Source organism: Aptenodytes patagonicus, chromosome 26, assembly GCF_965638725.1.
Source record: "Aptenodytes patagonicus chromosome 26, bAptPat1.pri.cur, whole genome shotgun sequence".
NCBI classification, from domain to species: Eukaryota; Metazoa; Chordata; class Aves; order Sphenisciformes; family Spheniscidae; genus Aptenodytes; species Aptenodytes patagonicus.
The window spans coordinates 1,105,936-1,133,622 of NC_134974.1; the positions used below are offsets into that span (position 1 = coordinate 1,105,936).

The window sequence follows — 27,687 nt, forward strand, 5'->3', positions numbered from 1 at the left end:
GGGCTGTCCCCAGCAGGGGACACGTGCTCGTCCTTCCTCCCCCAGTCCAGCCACTAATGCTGGCACTGCCCTTTTGCTGCGGGCCAGGCAGGGCAGTGACGCTGGGACCTGGCCAGGTCCCCGTGGCCTCACTCCCAGCCCTGTCCCCGTGCGCTGGTGGCCCTGCCCTGGGGCTGGGGACTGCAGCGGAGGGGACGGGGGAGCCCTTCAGCCGACGGCACTGGGTACCACATCGTAGTCCCACAGGACAGATCAGCATGGTGCTCCAGGAGGCTCGTCACCTCCTCGGGGCTTGCACCAGCCCTGCTGGGGGGGACGGCCTCAGGTGCTGGGCTTTGCCAGGGGCTGCATGGCCTCCCCCCCATCGCTGCTCCCTGCCTCGGTTTCCCCAGGCACCTGGCACAGGCGCAGCCTGTCTCTGCCATGGTGGGGGCAGTACCGGGGCGATGCCAGGACCCCAGAGAGGGAAGCAGCTGCAGTGCTGACCAGCTCCCACCACCCTCTGGCTGTGCCCGTCCCCATGGCTTGCATGGGCTCCGTCTCCCTGATCCCAGCGGGCTGCGGCCCCAGGGGGGTTCCCAGGAGATGCTCCCTTGTACAAGCCACGGCAGCACCAGCTTCCTGGGAGCAGGAGGCCTTGCACAGTCATTAAGGTGCAGGGGATGATGTCAGGCCTGGCTGCAACGAGGGAGGATGAAAGGGAAGAAGCGGGTTTCCCCTCCCGCGGGAGCCGAGGGTGGGGAGAGAGGACGGGACGCGGGGAGGACATGGGGGATGTGGGTGGGACACGGGACACCCAGCCCCACAACCTCGGCCCTGTGGAAGCCCGTGGCTGCCGGAGCTGACAGCTGCTCTCCAGTTACAGCCGTGGTGCCGGCGTCTGACCAAGCCCCTCCAGCGTGCCAGGGGAGCGTTCCTCGCACGGCTGCAGCGGCGGGCATGCAACATTACCCACAATCAATGGATCATTATGTAATAAACAAGAGGAAAGTTGTTTTGCAAATGCGGCTGAGTTATCACTTCACAACACGGTGGCAAAGCATCTCTCCGCCGAGCTTAACAAGGATGGATCGGTGTTGGGGGCAGATGGGAGCAGATAGCAAGCCGCTGCGCTCCCCGCCAGGCAGCCGGCAGCGTGCCCACTGCGCCTGCTGGGCCCGCAGCCCCCAGCCCTGCACTGGAGGGTCACGGGGGGGGGGGGAATTTCACAATATCGAGCAAACAGAGAGCGGGGAGGGGAGCAGGGCGGGGGATGTGTGAGGGGTTCCTCCGGTGCTGGAGCAAAAGCCCTGGGAGAGCAGAGGCAGCTGATAAGGGCAAGGGGAGGAGGAGGGGGGGGCTGCCCCTGCCACCCCCAGCCCCTCCCGGACCCCGGCACCTTCTTGGCAGCCGCTGCAGCTTGCCAGGTCCCGCTCACCCAGGGACTCCTGATGTCTCCCAGCATCTCAAATAAGGGGGTTCCCATGGTGAGGGCCGGGAGGGGGAGAGGCTTGCAGGGTGTCCCCCCTCAGCTGGACCCCACCGCCGGCCGTTGCCCCCCAGCAAGAAGGGGACGGTCACGGCTCGGACCCTTTCCCCCGAGCCCCCGGGGGTTCACACCGCCTCCCGCGGGGAACAGCCCGGGCCTCACCCCACCATCACCCACACCCCAGTACCTCAGCCGGGGTGACCCCCCTGCCCACGCACACGCGGGTGCCACCGCGCTTGACCTGCGCCCCCCCCTTCCCCCGGCCCCCGCATCCCGCCCGCCGGTGGGGGGGAGGTCACCGCCCGGTGCCGGTCGCGCGTGGGGCCGCCCCCCCCCCCCCCCGCGCTGCCCGTGTTGTTGTTGTGTCTCGGTCCCGGTGCGCGGGGCGGGGCGCGGGGCGGGCGGGGCGGCGGCGGGGCCGTACTTAAGGCGGGGGCCGGGCGCGGCGCCTGGCCGGCGGAGCGCGCCCCGCGGAGCGCATGGAGCGGCGGTGGGTGCCCCTGGCCCTGCTGGGGCTGGCGCTGTGCTGGGCGGCGGCGGCGGCCGAGCGCCACACCGTTTTCTGGAACAGCTCCAACCGGTGAGTGCCGCCGTCCCCCTCCCTCCCTCCCCCCCCCCGCGGGACCGGGACCCGACGGCCCCGAGGGCGCGGACGGCGCCGCTCCCTGCCGGGGCTGGGCGCTCCCCGGCGGCCTTTGTCCGGGGCGGGCGGCGGGGACGGAGCCTCCGCGGGGCTGGGGGGGGCGGGTCGAGCCTGGGGCGGGGGGTCGGGGGTCGATCCCGGTGTTTAACCCCGGTTGGGCCGGTGCTGAGCCCCGGCGGGGCGGTCCCGGTGCGCAGCCGGGGAGCGGCGTGGCCCGTCCAGGTGCGGGCCGGGGGCGGGTGGACCGGGGGGGCCTTTCCGTTCCCAGGGCCGAGCGGGAGCGAGGCCTCTTCCTTCCCCGCGGGGGTGGCGCGGCGCCAGCCCCGGCGCCGGGGCACAGGGAAGCGTGTTGACAAACACGGGGCTGGCCTCGGCTCCCGCCGCCCGGGCAGGATGTGCGGGGGGGGGGGGGGGGCTGACCGGGCCCGGGCCCCCCCGCAACCCCCCGGGCTGGAGCTGTGGGGGTGACCCCATCCCAGGCATCAGTCCCCCTGAGGCTATAGGGATGAGCTATGACCCCCCTGCTTATAGGGGTACCCCCCCCAAGGCACCAGCTCCACCAGACTCTAGGATTGTCCCCCCTTGCCTTTACGGGTGCCCCCCCCCACTAGGCTGTAGGGGTGCTCCCCCAGGCACCAGTCCCCTAGGTTTTAGGGTTGCCCACCCCCCAGGCAGCAGTCCCTTCAGCCTGTAGGGATGCCCCAAGCCCTGGGCAATCCACCCCCCGGTTGTAGGAGTGCCCCCCCCCCCCCCCCCCACTAGGCACCAGCCTTCCCCATGTTGTAGGGCTGCCCCAATGGGCAGCCGTGCCTTCCCGAGGGTGCTGCAGCCAGTGAGGTGAGGGGACCCCGCAGAGGCCCCTGGCCGGCTGCCAGTCTGTCCCCGTCCGTCCCCCACCCCCGGTGAGGTGTGGGGAGCAGCAGGTGCTGGAGCCGGGCTGGCTGTTCCATGGGAGAGCGCTGCCGACGCCTCCTGGCTTCGGGAGCTTTGGGACGGGCAGGGTGTGCGTCCCAGCGGGTCCCCTCCCTGCTGCCTGGCTGCTGGGGCCACAGGAGAGTGCTGAGAAGGGGGGTGTGCTTGCCAGCCGTGCTGGGGGGGGCCGGTCTGGTGGGGTTTTTCCTCCCAAAGCCGGCCTGGGCATTGCCGGGCTTTGCATGGGGAAGGGTGGGCCAGAGGTTGCCTGTCTCGGGCTCCAAAGAGCTGCTGTGGGCAGGAGGCTGTTCTCCTTTGGCCTTGTTAAATCGGGGGGGGATTTGGGAGTGCAGGGGAAGGGGGAACCCCCCCCAGGCTTCTCCCTGCTGGGTCTGACCCCCGCCTCCCTCCTGCCACAGGTTCTTGTGGAGTGACTACACAGTGGAGGTGCGCCTGAACGACTACCTGGACATCATCTGCCCACACTACGAAGAGGGGAGCGTGGACCCCCATGCCATGGAGCGCTACACCCTCTACCTGGTGGAGCCCGAGGAGTACCAGGCCTGCAAGCCCCACTCCAAGGAGCAGATCCGCTGGGAGTGCGACAAGCCCAGCGCCCTGCACGGCCCCGAGAAGTTCTCAGAGAAGTTCCAGCGCTTCACTCCCTTCACGCTGGGCAAGGAGTTCAAGGAGGGGCACAGCTACTACTATATCTGTGAGTGCCTGGGGGTCTGCCGTGGGGCTGGGGTCCCTGCCGGGCTCCCCCCCCGCCCTAACCTGCATCCTCCCTTGCAGCCAAGCCCATTCACCACCATGGGGAAGCGTGCCTGAAGCTGAAGGTGACGGTGGCTGGCAAAGGCAGTGAGTATCGCCTGGAACCCCCGTGCACCCCCCCATGCCACCTGTGTCCCCCCCCTGCTTCCCGCTCACAGTGTTGGTGCCTGCCTCAGCCTTTCCTTAGCTGAGTCACGGCTGGGCCGTGGCCCCCTGCCAGCCCCGGGGGGTGGGTGTGTGTGGCTTGGCCGGGAAGGTGCCAGTGGCTGGGGGGGGGGGGGGGGATGGCCTCTCGTGAAACCTGGCTGCAGGGGGTTGGGGAGCTGCCCTTCACCGGTCTGACCCTGTGTTTGCTTTGCAGCTCAGGCACCGCCTGTCCCTGCCTCTACCCAGAAGGGGAGGATCCAGGCAGGTAGGTTGGTGGCTGCAGGTGTGCAGATGGGTCTGGGTGGCCGTGGGGCTGGCAGGAGAGCTGGGCTGAGCCCAGCTGCTCTCCCGGGGGGGAATTGGGCAGCAGGGCGGGTGGCAGCCCCTGCATGGGCTGATGCGGTGCTGGCTTGGGGCATGGTACCTCCCTTGGGGACACTCACAGCTCCTCTCTCCCCTCAGATGATGCAGCCGCACACGTGCTGAGGAGTGTGGGGCAGAACTCGGCAATGAGGGGCAGCAGCCCCTTCACCTTCATCAGCCTCCTCCTGCCCCTCCTGGTGCCGCAGGGGCTGTGAGCCACCTCCCTGTGCCCGGATGGACCAAGGCTGCATCCGCTGGGGACAGAGCTGGGATGCTTGGGACCCCTGTGGTCCTCACGTGTGCCCTGGGGCGGCCTTCCCTGCACACGTCTGGGCGAGGAAAGGATTTGTCAGTATTACAGGGCCAGAGGGCCCGAAGATGAGCTGAGCAGCCAAAGCCCTCGGGCTGCCCCGGCCCTCGCAGGCAGGGTGCTCTCGGCAGCCAGAGACTGAGCACAAGCCCAGGGCTTGGAGGGGCTGCATGCCCTGGACTGGAGGGGAACGGGGGGCTGGCACCCCTGCCCCAGGAGCTGAGCTCGCCCACGGTTGGCCCTCACGTCTCTCTGCTGTGGGCTCAGACTGTGATGTGTCCCGCAGGCGGGGATGCGGTGCTGGCTCTGCAGCCAGCCGGATGCCACTGGTGCTGGCTGCAGCAGTGCCCTGGGGCCACGATCCCTTGGCATCACGGGCTCTGGGAGCCTGGATGTGTTTGAGATGCCTGGCAGCCAGCGGAGCGGGGCTGTAGGAAATGCCCTCTTCCCCACCATGCTGTGCCCCTTCCCCATACTTTGCCCCACCGCACATGGGGGTGGCAAGAGCTGCCCCCACCCTGGACCTCCCCTCTGCCTGGTGCTGGAGGGGCACCCCCCCCAGCAGCACCCTGCATGGGGTGTTTTACCTGCCCTCATTTGTACAGCTTTCTAACACGGGAGTTTTTATATGATTGTCTTGAATAAATAACCAAGACCATGCTGAGCACCTGTGGCGGGGGGGGGGGGGGGGGCAAGGGGCCTGTCCCCCCACATTGTGGGGCTGGGCTCTCCTGGCTATGCCTGGCCTTGGAAGGAGGAATGGCCCATGCGGGGTGTTTGTGCTGGTTAATTAATTAATTGGCTGGTGTTTGCATAGGGCTTTGAAGTGGAAAAGTGCCACAGCGGGGCTGACGCTATCACTTGTTTTTATCTGGTGACACAAAGCCCTCCCAGGGGCTGGGGGAGCGGTTTTTCCCCTGTCCCCCCTACACTGGAATGAGCTTCAAGGCCTGGGGCAGTGGCTGCCCCCATGGGACAGACCCCGTGGGGGGGGGGGGGCGCTGAGGTGTGGCCGGAGCCCCCTGGGGCTGGTCAGGGGAGACAGCCTGGCTGCACCCCAGGACCCCCAGGGGGGTGGAGTGTCCCTGGGGACATGTGGTCCTGGGAATGTGGGATCTGAGGGATACAGGGATGTGGGACCTCAGGGCATGGGGATCACAAGAGATGTGAGACCCCTGAGGTGCGAGACCCCCGCTGGGGTTGCAGGGTCCTGGGGAGGTGGGATCTTGGGGAGCTTGGATCATGGGGATGTGGGACCCCAGGCATACGGGATCTGGGGGTGGGGGCCCCCAGGGATGCAGGGTCCTGGGGTCACAGGGACATGAGGCCCCTGAAATCTGGGGTCCCGGGGATGTGGAGTCCTGGGGAGGTGGGTCCTGAGGACACGGGGCACCGGAGGTGGGCGTCCCCGCCCGCCGTTGGGGGCTGCCCGGGGTGCCCCGTGGGCCGGCCCCTGCCCATCGCGGTGGTGTCGGGGCTGCTCGGCCCGATGCGGCGGGGCGCCCCGCAGGCTGCCGGCCCGGCCCCCTCCGCCCGGTGTCGCGGCCGGTCCCTCCCCGGTAGTGCGTCCCGCCCCGCCCCGTCGCGGGCAGCGCCGCCCCCGCTCCCCGTCGCCGCCGGTGCCCGGTGCCGCGGCCCGGCATGGCCCAGCTCCTCGCCGCCGCCTGCCTGGCCTGCACCCTCGCCATGTTCGGGACCGGCCTGTGAGCGCCCGGGAGGCTCCAGGCCCTGCGCGGCACCGGCGGTGGGGGGGAGACGGGGGCGGGCAGCAGGGCCAGGCTGGGGGTGCAATGGGGGCCATGGGGCTGGGGGGGGGGGGGGGGGGCTGGGGTGTCCAAGGGTCCAGTTCAGGGGGTACAATGGGAGAGGAATTTGGGGGGGGGGGGTGGGGGGGTGTAGTGCGGCAGGCACTGGGGCCAGGTTGGGGGGTGCCAAAGCTGAAGGCAAGGGATGCCAGGGAATGGGGTGTGCGGGGGGGGGGGGGGGCACTGAGGGTGTAGGGGCTGGAGGAGGGGTGGTCACAAGTGCAGTGGGGGGCTGGAAGTATTTCAGGGTGCACATTTTTGGGGGGGTACCTGCCAGCTGCAAGGATTGTAGGCCCCCCCCCAGCACTGCATTCCCCCCCCCATGGTGCTGGGCACCCAGGAGGCTGCTCCCCTCTGCTCTCCCTAGGTCCGACCTGCGCCAGATGTTGGCAACCAAGAGCGTGGAGAACATCCAGTTCCTGCCCTTCCTCACCACCGATGTCAAGTACAGCGGGGTCGGGGGGGGGGGGGGTGTCACAAGCAGTTGTGGGGGACATTACATGGCGGTGGGGGAGGGCAGAAGCCCCCAGGCCGTGGCAGCAAGTGCCTGTGCCATTTGCCCTGCAGCAACCTGAGCTGGCTGGGCTACGGCTGCCTGAAGCAGGACTGGACGCTGATCGCCGTCAACACCATCGGGGCGGCCCTGCAGACCCTCTACATCCTGGCATACCTCTACTACAGCCCTGCGAAGGTGGGGGCCGGCCTGCCTCAGTCGATGGGGGAGACGGGGGGACCTTCCCCTGACCGTCCCCCTCTCTCTGCCCCAGCGCCCTGTGCTGCTGCGGAGCCTGCTGCTCCTGGCTGTGCTGGCCGCCGGCTATGGCTACTTCACCCTCCTGATTGCCGATATGCGGACACGCCTGGTGCGCCTGGGGCTCTTCTGCAGCATCTTCACCATCAGCATGTACCTCTCGCCACTGGCTGACCTGGTGCGTGGGGCTGGGCGGCAGCTCCGGGGAGGGCCACGGTGGCGGCGCCGGAGCTGCCCAGCCCGGGACCAGCCTGACACTTGTTTCTGCAGGCCAAGATTGTCCGGACCAAGTCGACACGCTGCCTGTCCTTCCCCCTGACCATCGCCACCTTCCTGGCCTCCACCAGCTGGACGCTGTATGGCCTGCAGCTCCGTGACCCCTACATCACGGTGGGTTGGGGCAGCGGGCAGCCAAGAGATGCTCTTCCATTCCATGCCATGCCATGCCATGCCATGCCATGCCGTCCCGTCCCATCCCATCCCATCCTGTCCCGTCCCATCCCATCCCATTCCATCCCATCCCATCCCGTCCCGTCCCATCCCATCCCATCCCATCCCATCCCATCCCGTCCCAGCCTGTCCCGTCCCATCCCATCCCATCCCATCTCACCACCCCCCCCCCCGGTGTTCAGCTGAGCAGTTGGCACTGGGCCGGCCCCCCATCCAGCATCATGTGTGTCACACAGCAGAGCCCGTGACTAGGCTCAGCAAGATGAGTATTGATTTTAATTAATTAGATGGTATAAGGCCAATAAATCTCCGCGGCAACACGGGGCTGGTGGAGCAGCAGTGGGGGAGGGCAGCAGTGCCGCGAGCTGGGTAGATCTGCGCCCCCCCCCCCCCCCCGCCATGTCCTCCTGCAGGTCCCAAATGTGCCGGGATTGTCACCAGCGTCATGCGGTTTCTGGCTCTTCTGGCGGTACCCGCCGGGCCAGGACAAGCCCTACAGACCCCTGCACGCCTGAGGGGGCCCTGCCGACCCCCCGAGGAAGGAGCCCATGCGCTCGTGGACCAGTGAAGGATTCCCCCAGCCCCCGCCTTACCAGTCTGCTCCAGCGTGGACCAGCCCAGCCACCGAGCCCCGGGTGACACCGCAGCACTGCTGTCCCCCTCAGCCAAGTGCCACCTGTTCCTGGCAGGACCGAGGCCCCAGGAGGGCACCTCCTGCCTCTGCCGCCGTGGGTCGCCCTCGTCAGCATCCCTCCAGCCCTTGGTCTTTCGGTGATGGTTTGGTCTCAACAATGCCTTTGGGGTGCCGGGAGCCCCCCTACCCCAAGTCCCCAGGCACCCCGCCTGTCCCTGGGGACCCCCTGGACGGTCTTCCATGCCCATGGCTCTGCCCCAGCACGGGGCTGGGGCTGCAGGGCAGCCCTGTGTCTCTTTTGTATGAATTAAGTGCCTTTTAATAAATCAGAGACTCTTCCCAGCGCCTGGTTGTTGTCCCCTCCCTCCTGGTGTGCTGGCTGTGGAGGCCAGGATGGCTCTTGTCCCCACAGCCGCTTTGTCCCCAGAATGCTGGGGGCTCATCCTGGCACCCCTGGGCTCTGGCAACACATCCTCCAGCAGCACCCACGTTCCGGCAGCAAGGAAGCATCAGCCCTGGCCCTGGGAAGGCAGCGGGCACAGGGCTGGGTTGGGGCAGGGAGGGGGCACTGGGGGCAGCAGCACTGCCTGGGGAGGCTGCTCTGACACCCACCCCCCCCACCGAGCAGCAGCCTGGGGACACTGGTCACATCGGAGAAAGAAAAGTCTGTTCTGCAGCTTGGACATGGGGCTTGCTACCCGCCATCGTACCGACAAACTTATAATCAATTAAAACCCTCACTAAAACCACAACGATTGAGCGTGCACAAATCAGGCGGCCGTTGGCATCGACCCAAACTCGATTAACAAATTAACAGTGATCCGGAATGAAGTTATCATCAGGCAAGTGCATCAGCAGAGGGACAGGAGCGCATTTGGGTGACCAAATTACACAACAGACAGTGGAGCCTTGTGAAACACGACCCCCCCCCCCCTGCCAGGACAAGAGACCCCGCCAGGGCGAGGAGCCCCGTCTCCGTCGGTGCAGGCAGGTCCTCCATCCTGGATGACGCAGGCCGGATTAAGGAAGCGGTGACGAGGACTTTGGCAGAGCCTGTGCTACAGCTCAGACGCTCGTTTACACCTTGCGACGTGGCCTGGGAAAAATCAATACAGAGGCGAGCGGCAATAATGGGGCCGAGACGAGAGCAGTGGCTGGAGGGGAAGACAAGCTCTCGCTGCGCTGTGGCGTGCAGCCCCAGCTGGCGCGGCTGCTGGGCTCACCGGCACGCTCCGTCTTGCTGCGGTGGAGCCGGGGCTCCCCTGCCCCCACCGGGCTGCGCTTGCAGGTGTCTCTGCCCCAGGGACTCGCCCCGGGGCCACGCTCGCTCCCCCAGCCGCTGCAGCCCCATTTCCCAGTGGGGAGTAGCCCCCCCCGCTCCCCCCCAGCACCGAGGGTGCAGCTCCTAGCCTGGGCGAAGGCGCTGCTGGAGGACTGACCGCCTTGGGAAAGGGCAGCTTTCCCCGCTGACGCACCAGGCAGAAACTTGGCTGCCAACCGGTCGCTCCGGCTGGCATGTGCACGAGCGGCTGGCAGGAGCGGCTGTGACGCGGCCCCACACGCGAGGCTGGAGGCGAGCGGAGCATCTCCCCGGACGCGAGTGCCCGCAGCAGGCACATGTCCGTGCAGGGAGGCACTGCCGCCGTACTGCTGCCTGCCGAGCTGCCAGAGGGCTGTGAGTAGCCCCTGGATGGCCGTCAGCAGCCCAGAGGGCTGCGAGTAGCCCATATGGAGGGCTGCAGTCCCTGCCCTGTGCCAAGGCTGCAGTCCCTGCCCCAGAAAGGCGCCACTTCACCGAATCTGGGGTGGCGCCACCCCACAAACAGCTGCGCACAGGCGAGACCGCGGGAGCTGCCCACCCTGCTCTGAGCTGCCATTGTTGCTCAGGAAACAGCTAATTAGTCGCTCCTGCTAATTAGCCCGAGTCCTCCCTCATGATACCAACTGCTCCTTTTTGCAGAAGGATGCGCAGCCGATAATTAAAAACAAGAAAGTCCTTTGGCTGGTATGCGAAGAAGCCGGGGAGGCTGCCAGGAAGGCAGGCCCCGGCATGCATCACCACCAGCCGCGCAGCTCTTCCAGCCAGGCCCGGCAGCGCCGGGTCTCAGGCACCCCCCAGCCAGAGGGGCACCCCCGGCCAGAGGCCAGGCAGGCCCTCCCCTGCCCGCAGCAGGGACGCCTCCGCCGCAGGGCGTCCGTCCCCCTTCCTGGAGGAGCCCAGCACGGTGCTCTGGCGTGTCTGCCTGCCGCTGCCCGTGAAGGTGGAGGCAGAGGAGTGGCAGCTGCAGCCGCTGCGCCGGCAGGAGCGGGGAGCAGCCCCGGCGTGGGCTGAGCCGCCCCGGCAGGCCGGGGGAGACCACAGGCTCTGGGCACTCTGCATTTTAAAGGCTGCACCACCTGCTCCACCCAGCCAGCCTCTCTCCTCCTTCCCCTGGAAACTGGCCAGCGGGGCCAGGATGAGTCTTCTCCAGCTCCCACCTGACGGTGCGAACCACATCTGAAGGGCAGCTGGGAACGCGCTCTGCCTGCAGTGCTACCCAGCGCCGCGGGCCTGCAGGGTGAGGCCTGATCCTGTCCTCGCCACCTCGCATCCCTGCCTCTAGAGCCAAGCTCCAAGAAGCTGGGAGAGGCCAGGCTGGGATGGGGTGGGCTCTCTGCAGCCTCTGCAGGTTGGTGGGAGTACTGAGAAGGGACCCGGGCCTGTGTGGAGACCCCTCCTCTGCGTGGAGCTCCCCAGACACCAGCCTCGCCCTGGGGAGAGATGACCGATTTCCACCAGCGCGGCTTCGAGCAGCGTCCCGGGTCCTCGGCCGCCTGCTGCCCCCGACCAGGGCGGCACCGCCCAGGGGAGCCCCAGCTGGAGGCCCCCTGCTCCCCCCGCGCCCTGGCCCCCTGGGAGCACCGTACACCACAGGCAGCCACCGTCCCTCAGCTTTATTGGGGTCAGAAGCGCAGCCCTCGTTGGCGCAGGTCTGCCCGCGCCGCGCTGATGTGCTCCTGCAGCTCGGCAGCCGCCTCCTCGCAGTCGTTAAAGGTGGCCAGGCGGTAGCCCACGGTGGCCAGGGAGTAGCAGCCGAAGGCCACCAGCAGGTAGACGGGCAGGGGCAGCAGGGCCTGCCGGTACGGGGCCGGCGGCCGCAGCCCCGGCGGCGCCAGCGCCAGCGCGGCCCAGGCCGAGCCCAGCAGGGCGAGTCCACACAGCCACTGCCCCAGCTTGGTCATGGCGGCCTGCGGAGAGAGGGGCCGTGAGAGCCGGACCGACCCGCGCCCCGCAGCCACCCCCCCCCCCCGACCGGGCCGGGCCCGGTCCCCTCCGGGGCCTCCCGAACAGGGCCCAGCCCTGAATCCCTCCGGGCCTTCGCTATCAGGCGCCGGGCCCCGGCCCCGGCCCCCTCCGAGCCCGCCGAAGAACCGGTACCGCCCCCGGCTGCCGGTACCGGCCCCGCCCCCCCCACCTGGATCAGTCCCGGGGCCAGCGCCCGCTCTCCCCCCCCCCGTCGCGAGGATGACGTCACGGCAGCGCGCCCGCAGCGCGGGGGCCGCTGGGAGCTGTAGTGCGGAGCCGCGCCGCGTCTCATGGCGCATGCGCGACGGGAGGCTGCGGGGCGCCCCCTGCGGGCGGGGCGGGGCGGGACCCCCCGGGCCGGGCCCGGTGCCGCAGGAAGCGCCGGGCTTTGTCGGCGGCGGCCGGGGCCGCAGGAAGCATCTGGTTTCCTCCGCGTCCGGCCGCGGCGGGGAGGGGGGGGGGGGGGCCGGCGTGGGAGCAGGCCTGGCCAGCCCTCCCACGGCTCGGCGGAGCCTGGGCCCTTCCCACGGCCACCCCCCCACCCCGCGGCAGCCCCGGTGCCCCGGCTGGCTCCCCCCCCCGCCCGTCGCGGGGAGGGTACGGATGTGCCTTTGTTCCCCTGCCAAGCGCCGGCAACCTCGGCTGTGCCAGCGCAGGGGCTCAGCAGCAGTCAGGGACAGAGCGTTGCCCTCCGCAGCCCCCCCCCCCCCCCCCCCCATCACCCGACGGAGCCCCACGTGCCGGTGCATCCCCCTGCCAGCCGCGGGGACCCCCACAGCCCCCCCCCCCATTCCCTCCGGCTGGGCCAAACCCTTGCGGCACCAGAGCCTGCTCCAACCCGCCCAGCTCCGCTGGGATTTTCCTCCCTTGCAGGTCCAGGCAGAAGAGACGCCGTCAGCACATTTTCCCTGCGAGGCGGCGGGGGGGGGGGGGGGGGGGGTGTGTGTCAGTGGCTGCCTCCCCGCCCTGGCCGCGCTCTGCCAGCCCACGCCGAGCCTCCTGGGCACCAGCGAGGCGGAGAACCCACCCCAGGTTCTGCCGCAGCCTGGCTGAGCGAGCGGGACCGCTCTCAGCCACGCCGACACACAGCGGTGCGAGGAAACCAGGCTGAGAGCCAGCGGAGGAACCAAACCCGAGGCAGCTGCGGACAAGAAACTACAAAGAAATGGCTTTACTGGGCGGCTGAGAGCCCCAGTCCAGGCCGGCGGGGAGGGGGCTGCCCCGGGGAAGGGGCGGCGGGACATCAATTTCTCTTCCTGCCTTTGCCGACAGCCTTGGCGGGAGCAGCGACGGGCGCTGCGGACTGGTAGAGGGTGGAGGAGATCTTGTTGATGTAGTAGAGGCCGATCATGGAGAAGATGAGGCTGCGAGGAAAGAAGAGAGGAGGCTGCTCAGCTGCTGGCAGGCAGGAACACACGCCAGGGCTGAACCAACACCTTGCCCTTCGACTCCGCTGCGGTGCCTAACACTGGCCACCCTGGGGGTCCCTGGCCAGCCTTGGCCCTGCCCGATGCCCCATTCCCCTCCCAACGGCAAGCACGAGCCATCAGGGTCCCTGGCAGCAGCCGCAGCAGCACGATGGCTGCTCCAGGGCAGGCTCTGGACTCACCAGGTGGTCACGCAGACTCGGTGAATGAGGCCAGAGGCAAAGACAGCCAGCAAGAGGCAGGTGAGGACTGCAGGGGAAAAACAGGAGAGAGAAAAGATGCAGCCATGCTGCCCCAACACGTCAGCCTCAGAGCAGCAGGGGCCAGGGCCGCGGCGATGCGGCAGGACATACCTACCCACAGCATGGGAAAAGCCGCGGGGGAACTACCAGGGTGGCCCTTCCTGCAGGGCAGGGCTGGGACCCTTCGGTCCCACAGGCAGAGCGCACACAGGGCAGGGCCACGCCGCAGGCCCTTCGCAAACCCAGCCCTGCTGCCAGCCGGCACACCCGACGCCTTTGGACGACGGCGTGCTCTCCCTCCTCCCCGCCCCACGCCCCTCTGCAACACTTACTCTCGGGGAATATCTTGGCCTGGAAGCCCTTGCCGAAGACGAGGTTCTCCAGGTTGTTGAAGGCCTGTCCGGAGGGTTAAGGGAACAGAACGGGGCACCGCACCCCTGGCCCCGCTCTCCCCCGGCCCCAAAGGATACGGTGAGGGAGCAGACGAAGAGCGCGGAGCCCAGCAGCCCGCCCTGGATGGTCAGCCACTCGGTGGAGGCCAGCTGCCGGCTGTACATCTGCATCCCGGCGAAGAGCAGCAGCGAGAGCAGGGAGGAGAGCGCCAGGGAGGTGCCCGTGCCTACGGCTGGGGCCGCGGCATCACCTCAGCAAGGCCGCCGGGACCGAGGCCACCGCTGCCACAGCGACAGGGACCGCGGGGCCGAGGCCGCCTCCCGGGCCTCGGCCTGGCCTGCAGCGCCCGGGCCCTGACCTGCCCCCGGGCCTTCCCGCGGGCCCCGGCCTTCCCCCGGGCCCCGGTCCACCCCGCAGGCCCCGGCCGCCCCCCCCCAGGCCCGTCTTGGCCGCCCCTTGCCCCGACCACCGTCCCCGTTACCCATGGTGCCCCGCGGCGTCGCCCCCGGCGCCGTCCCAGGCCCGTTCCGGTGCCGCCGGTCTGCGCAGGCGCACTACGGCCGCACCGGGAGGGACACGGCATCAGGCGCGGGGGGGAGACACTGCGCATGCGCGGGCGCCACCGCCCCTCCCCGCGGGCGCGGCGCTCCGGCGGGCTCGGGCGCCCCCTGGCGGCCGGGCGCGGCTCTGCAGGCCCCACCGGCTCGCGCGCCCCCCGGCGGCGGGGAGAGGCGCAGCGGGCGGCCCCGGGACGGGGGCGCGGGACCCCCCGCAGCCCCGGTACCGGCCCCGGCCCCTCTCCCGGCGCCCCGCTCAGCCCGCCCGGGGTCCGCCCCGGGCGCCGCTCCCCGAGCGGCGCTGCCGTCCGCACGGGCCCCGCGGGGGGTGCCCGCGGGTGCGGCGGGGGCCTCCCGGTGCCGCCCCCCAGCCGCCGCCACCACCCCCCGCCGCCCCCCCGTCGCCGCCGCCGGGGCGGGTCCCGCCGAGCATGCGCGCGCCGCCCCCGCCCTCCCCCGGCTCCGCCGCTCCCTGCAACAGACCGGGGGCGTCCGCGGCCGCCGCTGCTGCCGCCGCCGCCGCGGGGACAGGCGCCGGGAGCGGGCGCGGAGCCATGGCCGAAGGCGAGGACCTGCAGACCTTCACCTCCATCATGGACGCGCTCGTCCGCATCAGCGTGAGCGGCGGCGGCGGCGGGGGGGCACCGGGGGGCGGACGGGCCGGGCTCCCCCGGGACCGGCATCGCCATGGCAACGCGGCGGGGCCCGATGGCGGAGGCGGGCGGGATGGCGGGGGTGCCCTTGAGGGCCGGGCAGGCCGCGGCGAAGCCTCGGACCCGCGCCCCGACCCACCAGGCCTGGGGCCACCGAGCGGCGATCCCGGGGAAGGCCGACACGGCCCCCCCCCCCCCCCCCCCCGCACCGTGTCACCGCCGGGGCCGGACTCCCCGGGGCCGGAGCGCCGGGAGCACTAGGATTGCCTGCACACCCGTGGGTGGGTGTCCCGGTCCCCATCCTGGTCCTGGCCCTGGTGCTGGTCCCAGTCCTGGTGCTGGTCCTGGCTCTGGTCCCGGTGCTGGCCCCAGCCCCAGTCCCCATCCCGATCCCAGCCCTGGTCTCCATCCTGGTGCTGGTCCTGATCCTGGCCCTGATGCCAGCCCCAGCCCCCAATCCCGGTCCCAGCTCTGGTCCCCATCCTGGTGCTGGTCCCAGCCCTGGTGCTGGTCCTGGCTCTGGTCCCAGTGCTGGTCCTGATCCCGGCTCTGGTGCCATCCCCAGCCCCATTCCCAACCCAATCACAGCCTTGGTCCCCATCCTGGCGCTGGTCCCAGTGCTGGTCCTAATCCTGGCCCTGGTGCTGGTCCCCGTGCTGGTCCTAATCCTGGCCCTGGTGCTGGCCCTGGTGCTGGTCCCAGCCTGATCCTGATCCTGGCCCTGGTGCTGGTCCCAGGCCTGATCCTGGCCCTGGTGCTGGTCCTGGTGCTGGTCCCCAGTGCTGGTCCTAATCCTGGCCCTGATGCTGGTCCCTCATCCTGGCCCCAGTCCTGGTCCCCATTCCAGCCCTGGTCCCAGGACTGGTGCTGATCCTGGCCCTGGCCCTGGTGCTGGTCCCAGGCCTGATCACAGACTTGGTGCTGGTCCTGGTTCTAGTCCCAGTGCCAGTCCGATCCCGGCCCTGGTGCCGTCCCCAATCCCCCTCCCAGTTGCAGCCCTGGTCCCCATCCTGGTGCTGGTCTCAGTGCTGGTCTTGGTGTGGGTCCCAGCCCTGATGCGGTCCTGATCCCAGCCCCGGTCCCCATCGTGGCCCCGGTCCTGCCCGCGGCAGGTGACGCTCCCCCCTCTCTCCCCCAGACCAGCATGAAGAACATGGAGCGGGAGCTGGTCTGCCCGGTGTGCAAGGAGATGTACAAGCAGCCGCTGGCCCTGCCCTGCGCCCACAACGTCTGCCACGTCTGCGCCAGCGAGGTGCTGCTGCAGCACGGCTACCTCTGCTGCGACCCCACCTCCGAGCCCTCCTCGCCCGCTGCCACCCCCGCCACCCGGAGCCCCCGCCTGGGGCGCCGGGCCGTCCCAGCCCGACCGCCTCGACCGCCTCCTGAAGTCAGGTGGGCCAGCCGGAGGGGATGGGGACGGGGCCCAGTGGGCTCCCCCGTGGGAGGGCCAAGCGGCTCTGGGGCGCCGAGCCCCACCTGACGCCCTCCCTGCCTCCCTCCCACAGCTTCGGCACCTACCCGGGGCGCAAGCGGGGCACCGTGCATCCCCAGACCGTCAGCTTCCCCTGCCCGGCCTGCCAGCGGGACGTGGACCTGGGTGAGCGGGGCCTGGGCAGCCTCTTCCGCAACCTGACACTGGAGCGGGTGTGGAACGCTACCGCCAGACCATCAACATCAGCGCCGCCATCATGTGCCAGTTCTGCAAGCCCCCGCAGCTGGAGGCCACCAAGGGGCTGCACTGAGTGCAAGTCCAGCTTCTGCAATGAGTGTTTCAAGCTCTACCACCCCTGGGGCACCCAGAAAGCCCAGCACGAGCCCACGCCCCCCACCCTCACCTTCCGCCCCAAGGTACGGCCTCTCCGTCGGGGTCTTCCTTCCCCGCTCGGGGTTTTGTGGGTGCCGGGGGGAGCCCCTGGAGGGGGACGGGCGCGGAGCCCCGCTGAGCTCTCCTGTGCCCGCGCAGGGGCTGATGTGCCCGGAGCACAAGGAAGAGGTGACTCACTACTGCAAGACCTGCCAGCGGCTGGTGTGCCAGCTCTGCCGCGTGCGACGCACTCACACCAGCCACAAGATCACCCCGGTGCTCAGCGCCTACCAGGCCCTCAGGGTAAAGGCCGTGGGGGCCAGGCTTGGGGCAGGGACAGGGCTCGGCGGGGAGGAATCGGGGGCACTGGCGGAGCCCCAGCACAGATGGGGTGTGTAGGTCGGGGGCGTGGGGGTTGCCGGCACCTCGCCTCACCTCTTTCCCTGCAGGAGAAGCTGACGAAGAGCCTCGCCTACATCCTGAGCAGCCAGGACACGGTGCAGACCCAGATTGCCGAGCTGGAGGAGACGGTGAAGCACACAGAGGTGAGGGCGGAAGGTGCCTGCCCCTCCCTGAGCTGTCCCTAGGTGGGGGGTGGCACTGCCAGGCGGGTCCCCTCTCTGCCCCGGGGCGTGCGGCACACGGACCCTGCCGTGCTTGGCAGGTGAATGGCTCGCAGGCCAAGGAGGAGGTGTCGCAGCTGATCCAGGGGCTGTGTGCCATGCTGGAGGAGAAGCGGGCGACCCTGCTGCAGGCGATCGAGGAGTGCCAGCAGGAGCGGCTGGCCAGCCTGCACTGCCAGATCCAGGAGCACCAGGCCATGCTGGAGAACTCGGGCATGGTGGGCTACGCCCAGGAGGTGCTGAAGGAGACCGACCACCCCTGCTTCGTCCAGGCTGCCAAGCAGCTGCACAACAGGTACCGGGGCCGCAGGGATCCTGGCAGGCATGGGGCTGCCAGGGCGGGCAGGGCCCTCTGGTGCCCAAGGTGGCCGCCGCATACCACCCTGATGTCCCTGCTCTCCTGTGCCGCAGGATCCTCAGGGCTACCGACTCGCTGCAGAGCTTCCGTCCTGCGGCCACGGCCTCTTTCAGCCACTTCCAGCTGGACGTCAGCAGGGAGCTGAAGCTGCTCACCGACCTGGCCTTCATCCGAGGTAAAGGCAGCAGGACCCGGGCACCGGCTGTGCCCCATGCGGAGGTGCAGCCCCTGCGGGCAGAGCGGCTCCCTGCCCGCCTTGGAGCCGGAGCTCAGCCATGGCCGCGGAGGGCTGCGCTCGGCAGGCGCTCGCGGATCTGCTGGTCCCCCCTCCCCGTCAGGGACGGCCCCCCCCACCCCCGGCAGCCCCCAAAGCGATCCCTGCCCCTGCCCTGCCCTGTGCCAGGGCGGCCGGGCGAGGGGGCAGGACAGGCAGGGCCGCGGTGCCAGGTGAGGGCAGCAGGAGCGCCGGAGGGTGAGTACGGAGCGGAGGCTGCCCCGCTGCAAGGCAGGCGCTTCCCTGCAGGGCAGGAGCCGCGTGGCCCTGCCGGACCCGCTGGCAACACTTTTCAGACCTGCTTCTACCTCTCTTTGTTTATAGGCTGCGGCCGCTGCTGAGTCGTCACCGAAGTAACTGAGGCAAGTCACATCCCTGCCCCAGAGCCGGCCCCGCTCTCTCTGTCCCATCCCTCCATCCCCGCTCCCGCCCTGCCCTGCTCCGCCACCATCCTCCATCCCCGTCCTGCCAGCCATTGGTGGCAGGCAGTGGCTCTGCCCCCCCCTCCATCTGCTGCCGCTACTCCTGCCCTCCTGCCCCCTCCTCGCCCCATTTCCGTCCCCTTCCTCGCCCCATTTCTGTCCCCCTCCTCCCCCCACTTCCACCCACCATCCCCTCATCTCTCCGCTCCCCCTTCCCACCCTGCCTCCCTGCTCCCACCGCGCTGCTGGCATCTTCACACCACCCCGCCATCCCCATCTCCTCCCCTCCTCCTCTCCTGCTGCCTCCATCCTCTCTCTTTCTCTCTCTCTCTCCTCCCTCCCCGACTTGCACTCAGCCTGTCTGGTCCCTGGAGCCCCACAGCAGCGAGCTCCTCTGTCTCCCCGACTCTCGCTCTCCTCTGGTGCCTACACACGGTCTCCGCAGTCAGATTCCCCTAGACTCCTGCTGGTTGTGCGTCCGTGCGTCCGTCCGGAATGCCCCTTCCCTGCGTCTGGCCGCCTCCCCGCCTGCCGGGGGGGGGGATGCTGCCTGATGCCCGCCGGTGCCTCTCCCCGCAGCGCCCGAGGCCCCCGTCATCGACACACAGCGCACCTACGCCTACGACCAGATCTTCCTGTGCTGGCGGCTGCCGCAGCACTCGCCGCCCGCCTGGCACTACACCGTGGAGTACCGCAAGACGGACGCCAAGGCCAAGGGGCTGAAGCTGTGGCAGCGGCGGGAGGAGGTGCGCGGCACCAGCGCCCTCGTGGAGTACCTGGACACCGACAGCATCTACGTGCTCCGGGTGAAGGGCTGCAACAAGGCAGGCTTCGGGGAGTACAGCGAGGACATCTACCTACACACGCCGCCCGCCCCAGGTGAGGGGTGCCAGGGGCTCGGAGCACTGATCCGGAGCACCCCGCTGGCCGCTCGTGCTGTCCTTCTCACCCGCCCTATTCTCCTCCTCCCTGCAGTCCTCAACTTCTTCCTGGACAACCGCTGGGGCTTCAACCGGGACCGGCTGGCCATCAGCAAGGACCAGCGCGCTGTGCGCAGCGTTCCCGGCATCCCCATGCTCTTCGCCGCCGAGCGCCTGATGACCAGCTGCCACCTCTCCATCGACCTGGTCATCGGCGACGTGGCCATCACGCAGGGCAAGAGCTACTGGGCCTGCTGCGTGGACCCCAGCTCCTACCTGGTCAAGGTGGGCGTGGGCCTGGAGAGCAAGCTGCAGGAGTGGTTCCAGGTGCCGCAGGACGTGGTGAGCCCCAGGTGAGTGGGGGGCTTGGTGGGTGCGGGGAGGTCCTCCGCCTCTTCCTGCCTCCCCACCGGGCGCCGGCTCTGGGGTGCGGAGGGGAGCCCCAGCCTGTCCCTCGTGTGTCCGTGCTGGGACTCACCCATACCCCCCCCACAGGTACGACCCCGACAGCGGCCATGACAGCGGGGCAGAGGATACGACGGTGGAGGCACCTCCACCCTACGCCTTCCTCACCATCGGCATGGGCAAGATCTTGCTCTCACATGGGTCGGCGCTCACCTCTCGCGACCCCAACGGCTGCACTGTGCCCTTGCCCCCGCGCATCGGTATCTGCCTGGACTACGAGCAGGGCAAGGTGAGCTTCTACGATGCTGTCTCTTTCCGCGAGCTCTGGGAGTGCGGCGTGGACTGCTCAGGGCCCGTCTGCCCTGCCTTCTGCTTCATCGGAGGGGGTGCCCTGCATCTCCAGGAGCTGGTGGCCAACAAGCAGGAGCGTAAAGTGACCATTGGGGGCTTTGCCAAGCTGGACTGAGCCGTGCCCGTGCTCCCCGCACGCGTGCCGGCTGTGACCCCCAATTGCCCAGCAAGCTCCAAGGCCTGGGGGGCACACGAGCGAGCAGGGAGCAGAGCACAGCGAGGGCAGCCCCGGCCCTGCCGCCAGCTGGGAGCAGGTCAGGCGTTTGTTTTGTGGGATGGGGGGGGACGGGGACAGCTCTGCCGTCCCCTCCTCTTCCTATCCACCTGCCCCTTTCTCCAGCTTGGCTCAAGGCCACGGGCAGGGCTGGGCAGAGGGCGCGCGCCAGGACCTGGCAGAGGGTCAGCCCTAGAGATGGGCCAGGGAGGGGGGTGCAAGTGGGACGTGGGGCTGTGCGGGGAGGGGGGCGGCAGGTGACAGTGGGGGTGATGGTAGGGGGGAGAGGCTGGGTGCTGGCTGGGGTGGGGGAGGCAGCTGGGCTTGGGGAGAGAGGGCGGGGGGAGGCTGGGCTGGAACGAGGTGTGAAGACTTTTTTAAAAACGGTTCGTTTTCAATGCGGCTCACCCAGCTGCAGTGCCACGGCCGGGCACAGCCACCGTGGCCAGGCACAGCTGCCACCGGGTCCCTTCCGCAGGCTGCCAGGCTGTGGCCCCCACTCTCCCCTGGGGCTGCAGAGCGCCGCTGGCTGCTCTGCCCTGTCCCCAGGGGAGCCGTGCGCTCGGCCAGCCCTGCCTATGCCTCTGCCTGCACGGGGCACCGGCCTACTTGCTGCCCGCACGTGCTCCGGCGGGATACGCTCGGCCCCTGTTACACCGCTCGGTGCCAAACCGCACACAGCCAGGGTCGGCTGGAGCGATGGGGTCAGGATCCGACCCAGCTGGGAGCCGCACAGGGCCGCCATCCACCGTGGGGGCCCATGCCGGTGGTTGCGTGCCAGGATCCGTCCGAGCTGCTGTAGTTTCTCCTGGGTTCTGTTACATTTGCTGTATTTTCATGGTTTCCTACAATAAACTGCAATGCCAGACTCCTTTAGAGCCACCCCGCGGCAGAGGGCAGCCACCCCACAGGGAGCACTGGCACTGGGGGCTGTGGGGTGCTGGCCACTCCCCGGGGTGCGGTGCCCATTGCCAAGGCCATGGTGCTGGCCCTGGCAGTGAGGCCACGGGGCAGGGCTGTCCTTTGGGCTGTGGCCAGCAGGGGCCAATCCTGCCCAGGGAAGGGCCCGGGGCAGCCCAGGCAGTGCTGACGTGTCCAGTCCCTGCCCGTGCTCTGCCCGGCCACGTGGCTGCTGCCACCCCATCCGCAGGTGTCGGGGTGCTCCTGGACCGGCCACCAGTGGGGACCATCTCCCTGCTGGGCCTAGAGAAAAACCCCTATAGCATTGGGGGGGGGTGGGGGTGGGTGTCCCAAGGGGGGCCGGTCCAGCTCGGGGGGTGGGGGGGGGCGTGCTGCTGGGTGCTGGGGCATCCTCTTGGGGTGGGTAACGGGGGCTGGACCCCCCCCACCCGGGTACCCACATTCCGTGGGGCCCCGGGGAGCGGCATGGCAGGTAGAGAAGCTACGTGTGGGCCCCCCCCCCCCCCACACACCGCGCTGGCGCCTGTCCCTGGGGAACACCAGCCCCCTCTGTTCCGAGCCGGTGGGGCAGGTGGCCGGGCCGGGCTCCCCGCGAACCGGCGGCTCTTTGTAGGGCCCAGCCCAGGCGCCGGTTTCAATTCCTGCGGGCCCTGCCCAGGCCGGGGGGGGGGGGGGGGGGGGGGGGGGGGGGGGGGGGGCAGACGCAGCCCTGCCCAGCCCCATGTGGCAGCAGCCCCATGCAGAACCCCTGCACCCCGCGGGGCCCTGCCCCGGGCACGCAGCCCCATCCCCGGCTGGCAGCAGGGCGGGGGGGGAGGCGGGACGGACGTGACACTGTGCCACAGCCACCCCTCAAGGCTGTTTTTTAGCTTTGCACCGTCATCCTGGCACACAAGGCTGGGGTCTGGCACTGCACACACACCCACACCCCCCCCCCCCCCGCCCATCATCCTGCTGTTTCCGGGCACACAAAGACCCCCCCCCAAAGCCCTCCCTGCGCTGAACCGCCCAGCTCCTGCCCTAATTCCTACCCCCCCCACCCCTCTCCCCACCCCCCCCGGGGCGCACCCTGTCCCAGTGCCTGCAGGGCTGGAAACCTGCTGGGTTTCGCTGTTGTTGTTGGCAACTCTGGCTATCAGTAAGGCACGTGGAAAACCAAAAGCAGCAGAGGACCCCCACCCACACACACCCCACACGCCCAGCTGCACCCCCCACCCCACCCCCAGCCTCGGGGCTTGCAATCCCCTCCTCTCACCGGGCAGCCCCCCGCCCCAGAGCCCCCGCAGCCTCTCACCTGCACCCCGGCATGGCCTGCCTCCTGGCACATGCTGGGGTCCCTGGGCACCCGGTGCAGCCGTGTCCCCCACCCAGAGCCCACGTGCGGCCGAGGCACCCACCAGCCACAAGCTGCCGGGCTGGTCCCACGGCTGGTTCCTGGCAAAGCGGCTGGCTCCGTGCCTGAGCTTACAAGGGATTTATTTGGGGAAGGTTTGTTTCCTTGTTTTTTCTGCCTTTTCAGTGGTTGCCAAAGCCCTCCCAGCCCCCAGCGCAGGCTCAGCCCAAACCGGGACTGCCATGAGGCCACCCCCCCCCCCCGCTCAGGGCACAGCCATCCTGAAGGCTTGTGCCCTGGCCCAGCCCGGCACACAGCCCCATGCCGGGCAGGCCAGGTCCCACTTTTGTCCCCGGCCCCGCTGGGGCCACTCTGCTGCCCCTTGACACATCCCACAGCCCTGCTGCGCTCCCCGTCCACCCGGCAGCCCCCAAAGCCATTTCAGGGCTCGCTCAGGGTTTGGAGGATCCTGAGCCCGGACCAGGCAGGGGAAGGGCACGAGACAGGCCAGGCTCAGACACAGCTGCGTGCACGCCAGCGATGCACGTACAGCCTTCACGGCACTTGCCCCACAGCTTCACGGCCCCATCGTCACCTTTAAATTCCACTCGTACAGCTGTGGGGTAACTGGTTGCGTCAAATGAGACATGTTTGCTCACGACACAGAAACCAAGACTGCAGGACAGGCGGGCAGGGTGTGAGCAAGAGGGACGAAGTCCTGGCAGGACATGGTCACACCCAGGGGGGTGCAAGGGCACACCCAGGGGGGTGCAAGGGCTGGGGACACCGCCTGCACCCAGGCGCCTGTAGGTACAATGACAGCGAGTGAGAAACAAACCCATCTCTCAGGTCTGCCCGGCCTGAGAGATGAGAGCAGCCCCCCCAAGCCAAGGTCACCCAGGTGGGTGATGGCCACACCAGGGATGTCCCACCAGCCATAGAGCCAGAAGGGGAGTCACTCCCCCCAGGGAGACAGCCGGCATGCTGGGGAAGCCCCCGCAGCATCACGGTGTGCCAGGGCTCACTGCAGCCCCATGGGACACGGTGCCCGACTGCACCCATCCTTTTATTGTGAAATGTGATAAATATACCACAGCCGTGGACCCTGCCACCCCGCTTCCCTGACGAGTCTGGAGCCGACACCCCCTATATATATATATATATATTTATATAAAATAACACCACAAAAAGAGCAACTGAACCCCCAGGGCTGAGCGCAGGGGGGGTGCAAGCTCAGCCCCCCACCCACGGTGTGGAACAGGGGGTGCACAGCCAAGCGAGCGTGGGAGCCGGGGGATGCAGGGAAGTCTCCTTCCCGCCCCAAATCTTTGTTTGTCCAGTTCTGTCATGCGCGTGAATCTGGCTGCTCCAGAACCATCCGGCTCCCACTGCCAGCGGCGAGGGGCCCAGAAGCACTGGGGGACACGCCCGGGGCCGGTGGTGCTCCCCCGGGAGTGGGGGGCCACAGCCGCCCCCTCCCCTCGGCGGCTGAGCTCCATCCCGGTGCATCCTTCAGAGGTTGTCAGAGGCAGCGGCAGGGTTGGTGTAGGTGAAGGTGCCGGCTCCCGTGCCGTTGCTGCCAGCCACCTGGGGAGGGAGTGGTGGGGGATGTCAGAGCCGGGCTGGGGAGGGGCCGGGCTGAGCCCCCTCCTCAGCCCCCACCCAGGGGCAGTGGGGGAACCCCCACACCCTCACCATGGGCACCACGGACAGCCCGGTGCTGTGCTCAGACAAAAAAAATGCATCCCCCCCCCGCAAGGTGGGCAGCTGTCCCTGGCCAGTGGCACCACAGGCACCCAGAGCCCCCATGGGCACCCCGAGCCCCCCTGGGCCCAGGAGACTGGCAGAGGAGCCGAAGCGGCCCTGGACGTGTTCCTCTCCTCCCGCATGATAAGCCTGCCTGGCAAGAGCAAAGGTAAATATTTACCCAGGCCCCTGGTATTTGAACAGGGCAAGCTGCTCACACGGAGCCAAGCAGCTGGACACGGCCCCCGCCCGCAGTACTGGCATGCAGGGGAGTGCAGCGCACGGGGGGGACGAGGCCGGCCCCCCAAACCCCATATCACCTGGGGGAGCCGTGCCCTTTGCAGGTGGGCAGCTCCTGATGCTGCACCTGCAGCTCTGGTTTCAGAGCCGCTGGTGCAGAATACAGGGTGCAGGATACGGGGATCAGCCCCCCAGCCCCCTGCCACCCCTGCACTGCCCCGGCCCCAGCCCCAACCCCTACCCCAGCCCCACTTTGTGTCCATGGCAGAAGGATTCCCCAACTCTGGCAGACGCGAGGGTCCGGCTGGGATGCGGCCGAGCCTGAGAAGGGGCAGCGCGGGCAGGCAACAAGCCCCCTGCCCACTGCCCGGGGCTGGGCAGGGGGAGCAGCCGCCCAAGGTCGTGGGGAGTTCCCTGGAGCCAGGCTGGGTCTGTCAGCGCCAGCCGCGCACGCAGCGCTGCTGCTCCATCCAGGCATGAAAGTTACACTCACCTCCCAGCCAGGACAGGACCGGTGTGGGGCGGGCTCCCAGGGCCACCCGTCCCCTGCCCCACCAGCTCCGTTAGCCATTAACCCAGCAGTCAAGGGACCTGCCCAGTTACCTGGCTGCACCGAAAAGCACCTTCCCCTGCACCACCCCAGCCCCACAGTGGCCGGGACACCGGCCGCAAGCAGCCCCAGGGACAGTGGCACTCGGCTCTCACCTGGTTGTAGGGGTTGGGCTTGCTGTTGGGTGACACGTAGCGCCCATGGCTCTGGTACGGGGTGTACTCGGCCATGGGGTGGTAGGAGTCCTTCGTGCTGAAGAAGTCCAGCTTCCCTCGGCTTTTCTGGCGGCAGGTGCAGGTGGTCTGGAGGGGAGAGGGAAGAGGTCAGGGGCTTGACAGCATGGGGACGGGGGCAGGGGACCCACCAGCAAACAAGGGATGGGGACAGGGGACTCACCATCAGAAGGCAGGTGAGGATGCTCAGCAGCAGCAGGATGCAGACCAGGACCAGCAAAGCAATGGCCCAATCCGGGACCACAGGCACCGGTGCTGGGGACATCACCTCCACAGTGCCTGAAAGAGGACCAGAGCCGTGTCTGCGCTGCTGGACAGAGCTGCGGGGCTGGCTGGGACAAACAGCCCTGAGAGACCCCCAGGAAGGGGTGCGAGGGGATGAGCCCTTCTCCACGGGGTCCAGTTGGTCTTCCCAGTGCTGTCTGCCACGGGCACTGAGAAGCTGCATTGGCTCTGCTGGCTGCAAGCCCTGAGCCTGTCCCACTGCCAAAGAGCCTCCCTGCCCCGGCCAGGATGCAGCCACGCTTGCGGAGCCCCGCAAAGCACCCCCGCGGGGCTCCATCCACCCTCGCGTCCCCAGCCCGAAGCTCCCGCTCACTCTGGATTCTGTCCAGCTGCAGGCCCATGATGACGCTGTTGTTGTCCAGCTTGTCCTTCAGCTGCTGCGCAGCGGTGTCGCTGGTGATGGTGTCATTGCCGTGCCCAAACAGGAGGGTGGACTGCACCACCACCGAGCCTTGGCTGCCCGTGAGAGGAGGTGTTAGCACCCAGATCACCACCCCCCGCAAGGGGCTCTGCACCGTGCAGCCGGGACATGCCGGCCTCTGCAGCCAGAGCCACTGGCCTGCTCACCTGAAATGGAGCTCACTGCATCCCTTGTAGGTCTGCCTGCCCATGCAACTCGCACAGCCGAAGACATATTGGAACTGGAACAAAGCATGGGGGTGATGGCCACCTCCCCGGCAGACACCCCTTCCCTCCCATCCCCTCGCTGTTCCCCCTCGCAGGACCAGCTGGGGCTGCCAAAGCAGCTGGCAGAGCAGATGCTTGGGGCACTTTCACAGGGAGCCCCAACAGGAGGCGGCTTCTTCCCAGCACAGACCAGGGGATCTTTGCTTGCCCAGGGCAGCCCGTGGGCAGGGCTGAGACTTACCATGGTCAAGACAGTGTGACTCAGGCTCCTGTAATCCTTCGACATGGGATCGCGCAGGCTCTCGTTGAAGCTCCTGTTGAGGATGTGGAAGGACAGCAGGACGCGGAGGAGCAGTCGGACCGCGGTGGTTTTGCTGGGGCTGGGACCACTGCTGCTGCCAGGCACAGCTGTGGGGGTCTGCCTGGAAGCTGTGCTGCCCAGAGCGGTGACAGGGGTTTTCTGCGTGGGGGTGACCTGAGTGCTGCTGCTCCTGTTGCCTTTGGTGCTGGAGATGGGGATCACCGTGCCACCACCTGTGGGGGAGGTGGGAACCACAGAGGTGCTGTTGGTTGTGTTGGTGCTGAAGTGGGTGACCCAGCTGCTGCTGTTTGCAGTGGCATTGGTGTGGGAGATGGCAGTGCTGCTAGAGATAGGCGCTGCGGTGCTGTTGGCTGTGGCGTTGCCCGCGGAGCTGTTGCTGGACTGGAAGTTTGTGGTGTTGCCTGTGGCAGGGAAGACTGTGGTGTGGGAGGAGACAGAGGTTTGGGTCCCGTTGCTGCTTCCGTTTTTGGAGATTGTGATGTTTGGAGCAGAGGTCATGGGGGTGGTGGTCATCTCAGTGATTGTCTCCATGGTGGTCGTGTCAGTGGTGGACGTCTCTGTGGTGGTTGTGTCGGTCGTGGTTGTGTCGGTCGTCTCTGTGGTGGTTGTGTCGGTCGTGGTTGTGGTGGTTGTGTCGGTCGTGGTTGTGTCGGTCGTGGTTGTGTCGGTCGTGGTTGTGTCGGTCGTGGTTGTCTCCATGGTGGTCTCGGTGGAGATCATGGCACATGTACCTAGAGGAGACACCAGGAGTCGGCGGCTGGGACTGCAGCACCGGTTTGGGAAGGTTTTACACAACACGGCTCCTCAGCTGGATGCCCCCCTGGGCCATGAGGCACCGAGAAGCACCACAACCTCCAGGAGCTGCCCACCTGCTGCCCACGAGGCCAAGACCTTCAGGAACATCCCACAACTGGGGCTTGTGCTGGGCACATGTGGCACCACCAAGGGTCCGGGAGGTGCCACCTGGGTGGCTGGCACCGGCTCCATGCCCAGCCCTGCAGATCCCCCCTGCTCCTGAGGGGACCCTGCCACACTGGGGGGCTCAGGCACAGCTCCCCCACCTCAACAAAAACCTCCTTTGCTGCGGGTCGCTGGGCTGGGAGGGTGGGGTGCCACCCGTGCCCCCCCCCAACCAGCATGGCCTGGCTGCTGGCCAGCACAGGCGGCTCCCGGCTGGTTTCCCAGTGGGTGCCGCAGGAGCCAGCGGCACTGGAGGAGAGCCCGGGGTCCGGACAGCTCACCGA

The 27,687-nt window shown here is 68.6% G+C and overlaps 6 protein-coding genes across 6 annotated transcripts; 3 read left to right on the forward strand and 3 right to left on the reverse strand.

Moving 5' to 3' along the window:
* The first annotated feature begins 1,947 nt into the window (after window positions 1-1,947).
* Window positions 1,948-5,275, forward strand: LOC143171037 (ephrin-A1-like). Its single transcript, XM_076359781.1, has 5 exons — window positions 1,948-2,048; window positions 3,443-3,738; window positions 3,819-3,884; window positions 4,159-4,209; window positions 4,407-5,275. Exons 1-5 carry the CDS (start codon window positions 1,948-1,950, stop codon window positions 4,520-4,522), a joined length of 630 nt encoding a protein of 209 aa, XP_076215896.1. The 3' UTR covers window positions 4,523-5,275.
* A 955-nt stretch (window positions 5,276-6,230) lies between these two features.
* LOC143171077 (sugar transporter SWEET1-like) lies at window positions 6,231-8,236 on the forward strand. Its single transcript, XM_076359833.1, has 6 exons — window positions 6,231-6,320; window positions 6,790-6,867; window positions 6,990-7,113; window positions 7,190-7,351; window positions 7,444-7,563; window positions 8,037-8,236. Exons 1-6 carry the CDS (start codon window positions 6,259-6,261, stop codon window positions 8,136-8,138), a joined length of 648 nt encoding a protein of 215 aa, XP_076215948.1. The 5' UTR covers window positions 6,231-6,258; the 3' UTR covers window positions 8,139-8,236.
* Window positions 8,237-11,176: 2,940 nt separating this feature from the next.
* LOC143171070 (dolichol-phosphate mannosyltransferase subunit 3-like) lies at window positions 11,177-11,742 on the reverse strand. Its single transcript, XM_076359827.1, has 2 exons — window positions 11,713-11,742; window positions 11,177-11,485 (listed from the first exon to the last, which is right to left on the reverse strand). The coding sequence occupies exon 2, from the start codon at window positions 11,477-11,479 to the stop codon at window positions 11,201-11,203; it is 279 nt and encodes a 92-aa protein (XP_076215942.1). The 5' UTR covers window positions 11,480-11,485; window positions 11,713-11,742; the 3' UTR covers window positions 11,177-11,200.
* Window positions 11,743-12,699: 957 nt separating this feature from the next.
* On the reverse strand, window positions 12,700-14,164 carry LOC143171069 (dolichyl-diphosphooligosaccharide--protein glycosyltransferase subunit KCP2). The gene is made up of 5 exons (XM_076359826.1): window positions 14,087-14,164; window positions 13,683-13,837; window positions 13,545-13,608; window positions 13,153-13,219; window positions 12,700-12,907 (listed from the first exon to the last, which is right to left on the reverse strand). Exons 1-5 carry the CDS (start codon window positions 14,088-14,090, stop codon window positions 12,787-12,789), a joined length of 411 nt encoding a protein of 136 aa, XP_076215941.1. The 5' UTR covers window positions 14,091-14,164; the 3' UTR covers window positions 12,700-12,786.
* A 512-nt stretch (window positions 14,165-14,676) lies between these two features.
* LOC143171071 (tripartite motif-containing protein 46-like) lies at window positions 14,677-20,383 on the forward strand. The gene is given in 13 exon segments (XM_076359828.1): window positions 14,677-14,779; window positions 15,954-16,174; window positions 16,176-16,211; window positions 16,321-16,457; window positions 16,460-16,545; window positions 16,547-16,663; window positions 16,779-16,922; window positions 17,069-17,164; window positions 17,284-17,537; window positions 17,654-17,775; window positions 18,876-19,175; window positions 19,272-19,569; window positions 19,712-20,383. Coding segments are annotated over 13 exon segments (2,250 nt in total). The 5' UTR covers window positions 14,677-14,716; the 3' UTR covers window positions 20,088-20,383.
* A 3,207-nt stretch (window positions 20,384-23,590) lies between these two features.
* Window positions 23,591-27,169, reverse strand: LOC143171142 (mucin-1-like). The gene is made up of 6 exons (XM_076359917.1): window positions 26,363-27,169; window positions 26,062-26,135; window positions 25,808-25,950; window positions 25,373-25,488; window positions 25,132-25,278; window positions 23,591-24,027 (listed from the first exon to the last, which is right to left on the reverse strand). The coding sequence occupies exons 1-6, from the start codon at window positions 27,161-27,163 to the stop codon at window positions 23,953-23,955; spliced, it is 1,356 nt and encodes a 451-aa protein (XP_076216032.1). The 5' UTR covers window positions 27,164-27,169; the 3' UTR covers window positions 23,591-23,952.
* Window positions 27,170-27,687: the final 518 nt, after the last annotated feature.

Coding starts and splice junctions, on each gene's coding strand:
- LOC143171077 (XM_076359833.1), top strand. CDS start 6,259: ATGGCCCAGCTCCTCGCCGCCGCCTGCCTGGCCTGCACCCTCGCCATG. Junction 6,321..6,789: donor GCCATGTTCGGGACCGGCCT/GTGAGCGCCCGG, acceptor TGCTCTCCCTAG/GTCCGACCTGCGCCAGATGT. Junction 7,564..8,036: donor TCCGTGACCCCTACATCACG/GTGGGTTGGGGC, acceptor GTCCTCCTGCAG/GTCCCAAATGTGCCGGGATT.
- LOC143171142 (XM_076359917.1), bottom strand. CDS start 27,163: ATGATCTCCACCGAGACCACCATGGAGACAACCACGACCGACACAACC. Junction 25,951..26,061: donor TGCAGTGAGCTCCATTTCAG/GTGAGCAGGCCA, acceptor TCTCACGGGCAG/CCAAGGCTCGGTGGTGGTGC. Junction 25,279..25,372: donor TCCTCACCTGCCTTCTGATG/GTGAGTCCCCTG, acceptor TCTCCCCTCCAG/ACCACCTGCACCTGCCGCCA.
- LOC143171070 (XM_076359827.1), bottom strand. CDS start 11,479: ATGACCAAGCTGGGGCAGTGGCTGTGTGGACTCGCCCTGCTGGGCTCG.
- LOC143171037 (XM_076359781.1), top strand. CDS start 1,948: ATGGAGCGGCGGTGGGTGCCCCTGGCCCTGCTGGGGCTGGCGCTGTGC. Junction 2,049..3,442: donor TTCTGGAACAGCTCCAACCG/GTGAGTGCCGCC, acceptor CTCCTGCCACAG/GTTCTTGTGGAGTGACTACA. Junction 3,739..3,818: donor GCACAGCTACTACTATATCT/GTGAGTGCCTGG, acceptor CCTCCCTTGCAG/CCAAGCCCATTCACCACCAT.
- LOC143171069 (XM_076359826.1), bottom strand. Junction 13,220..13,544: donor GGCCAAGATATTCCCCGAGA/GTAAGTGTTGCA, acceptor TTTCCCCTGCAG/TCCTCACCTGCCTCTTGCTG. Junction 12,908..13,152: donor CGAGTCTGCGTGACCACCTG/GTGAGTCCAGAG, acceptor CTTTCCTCGCAG/CCTCATCTTCTCCATGATCG.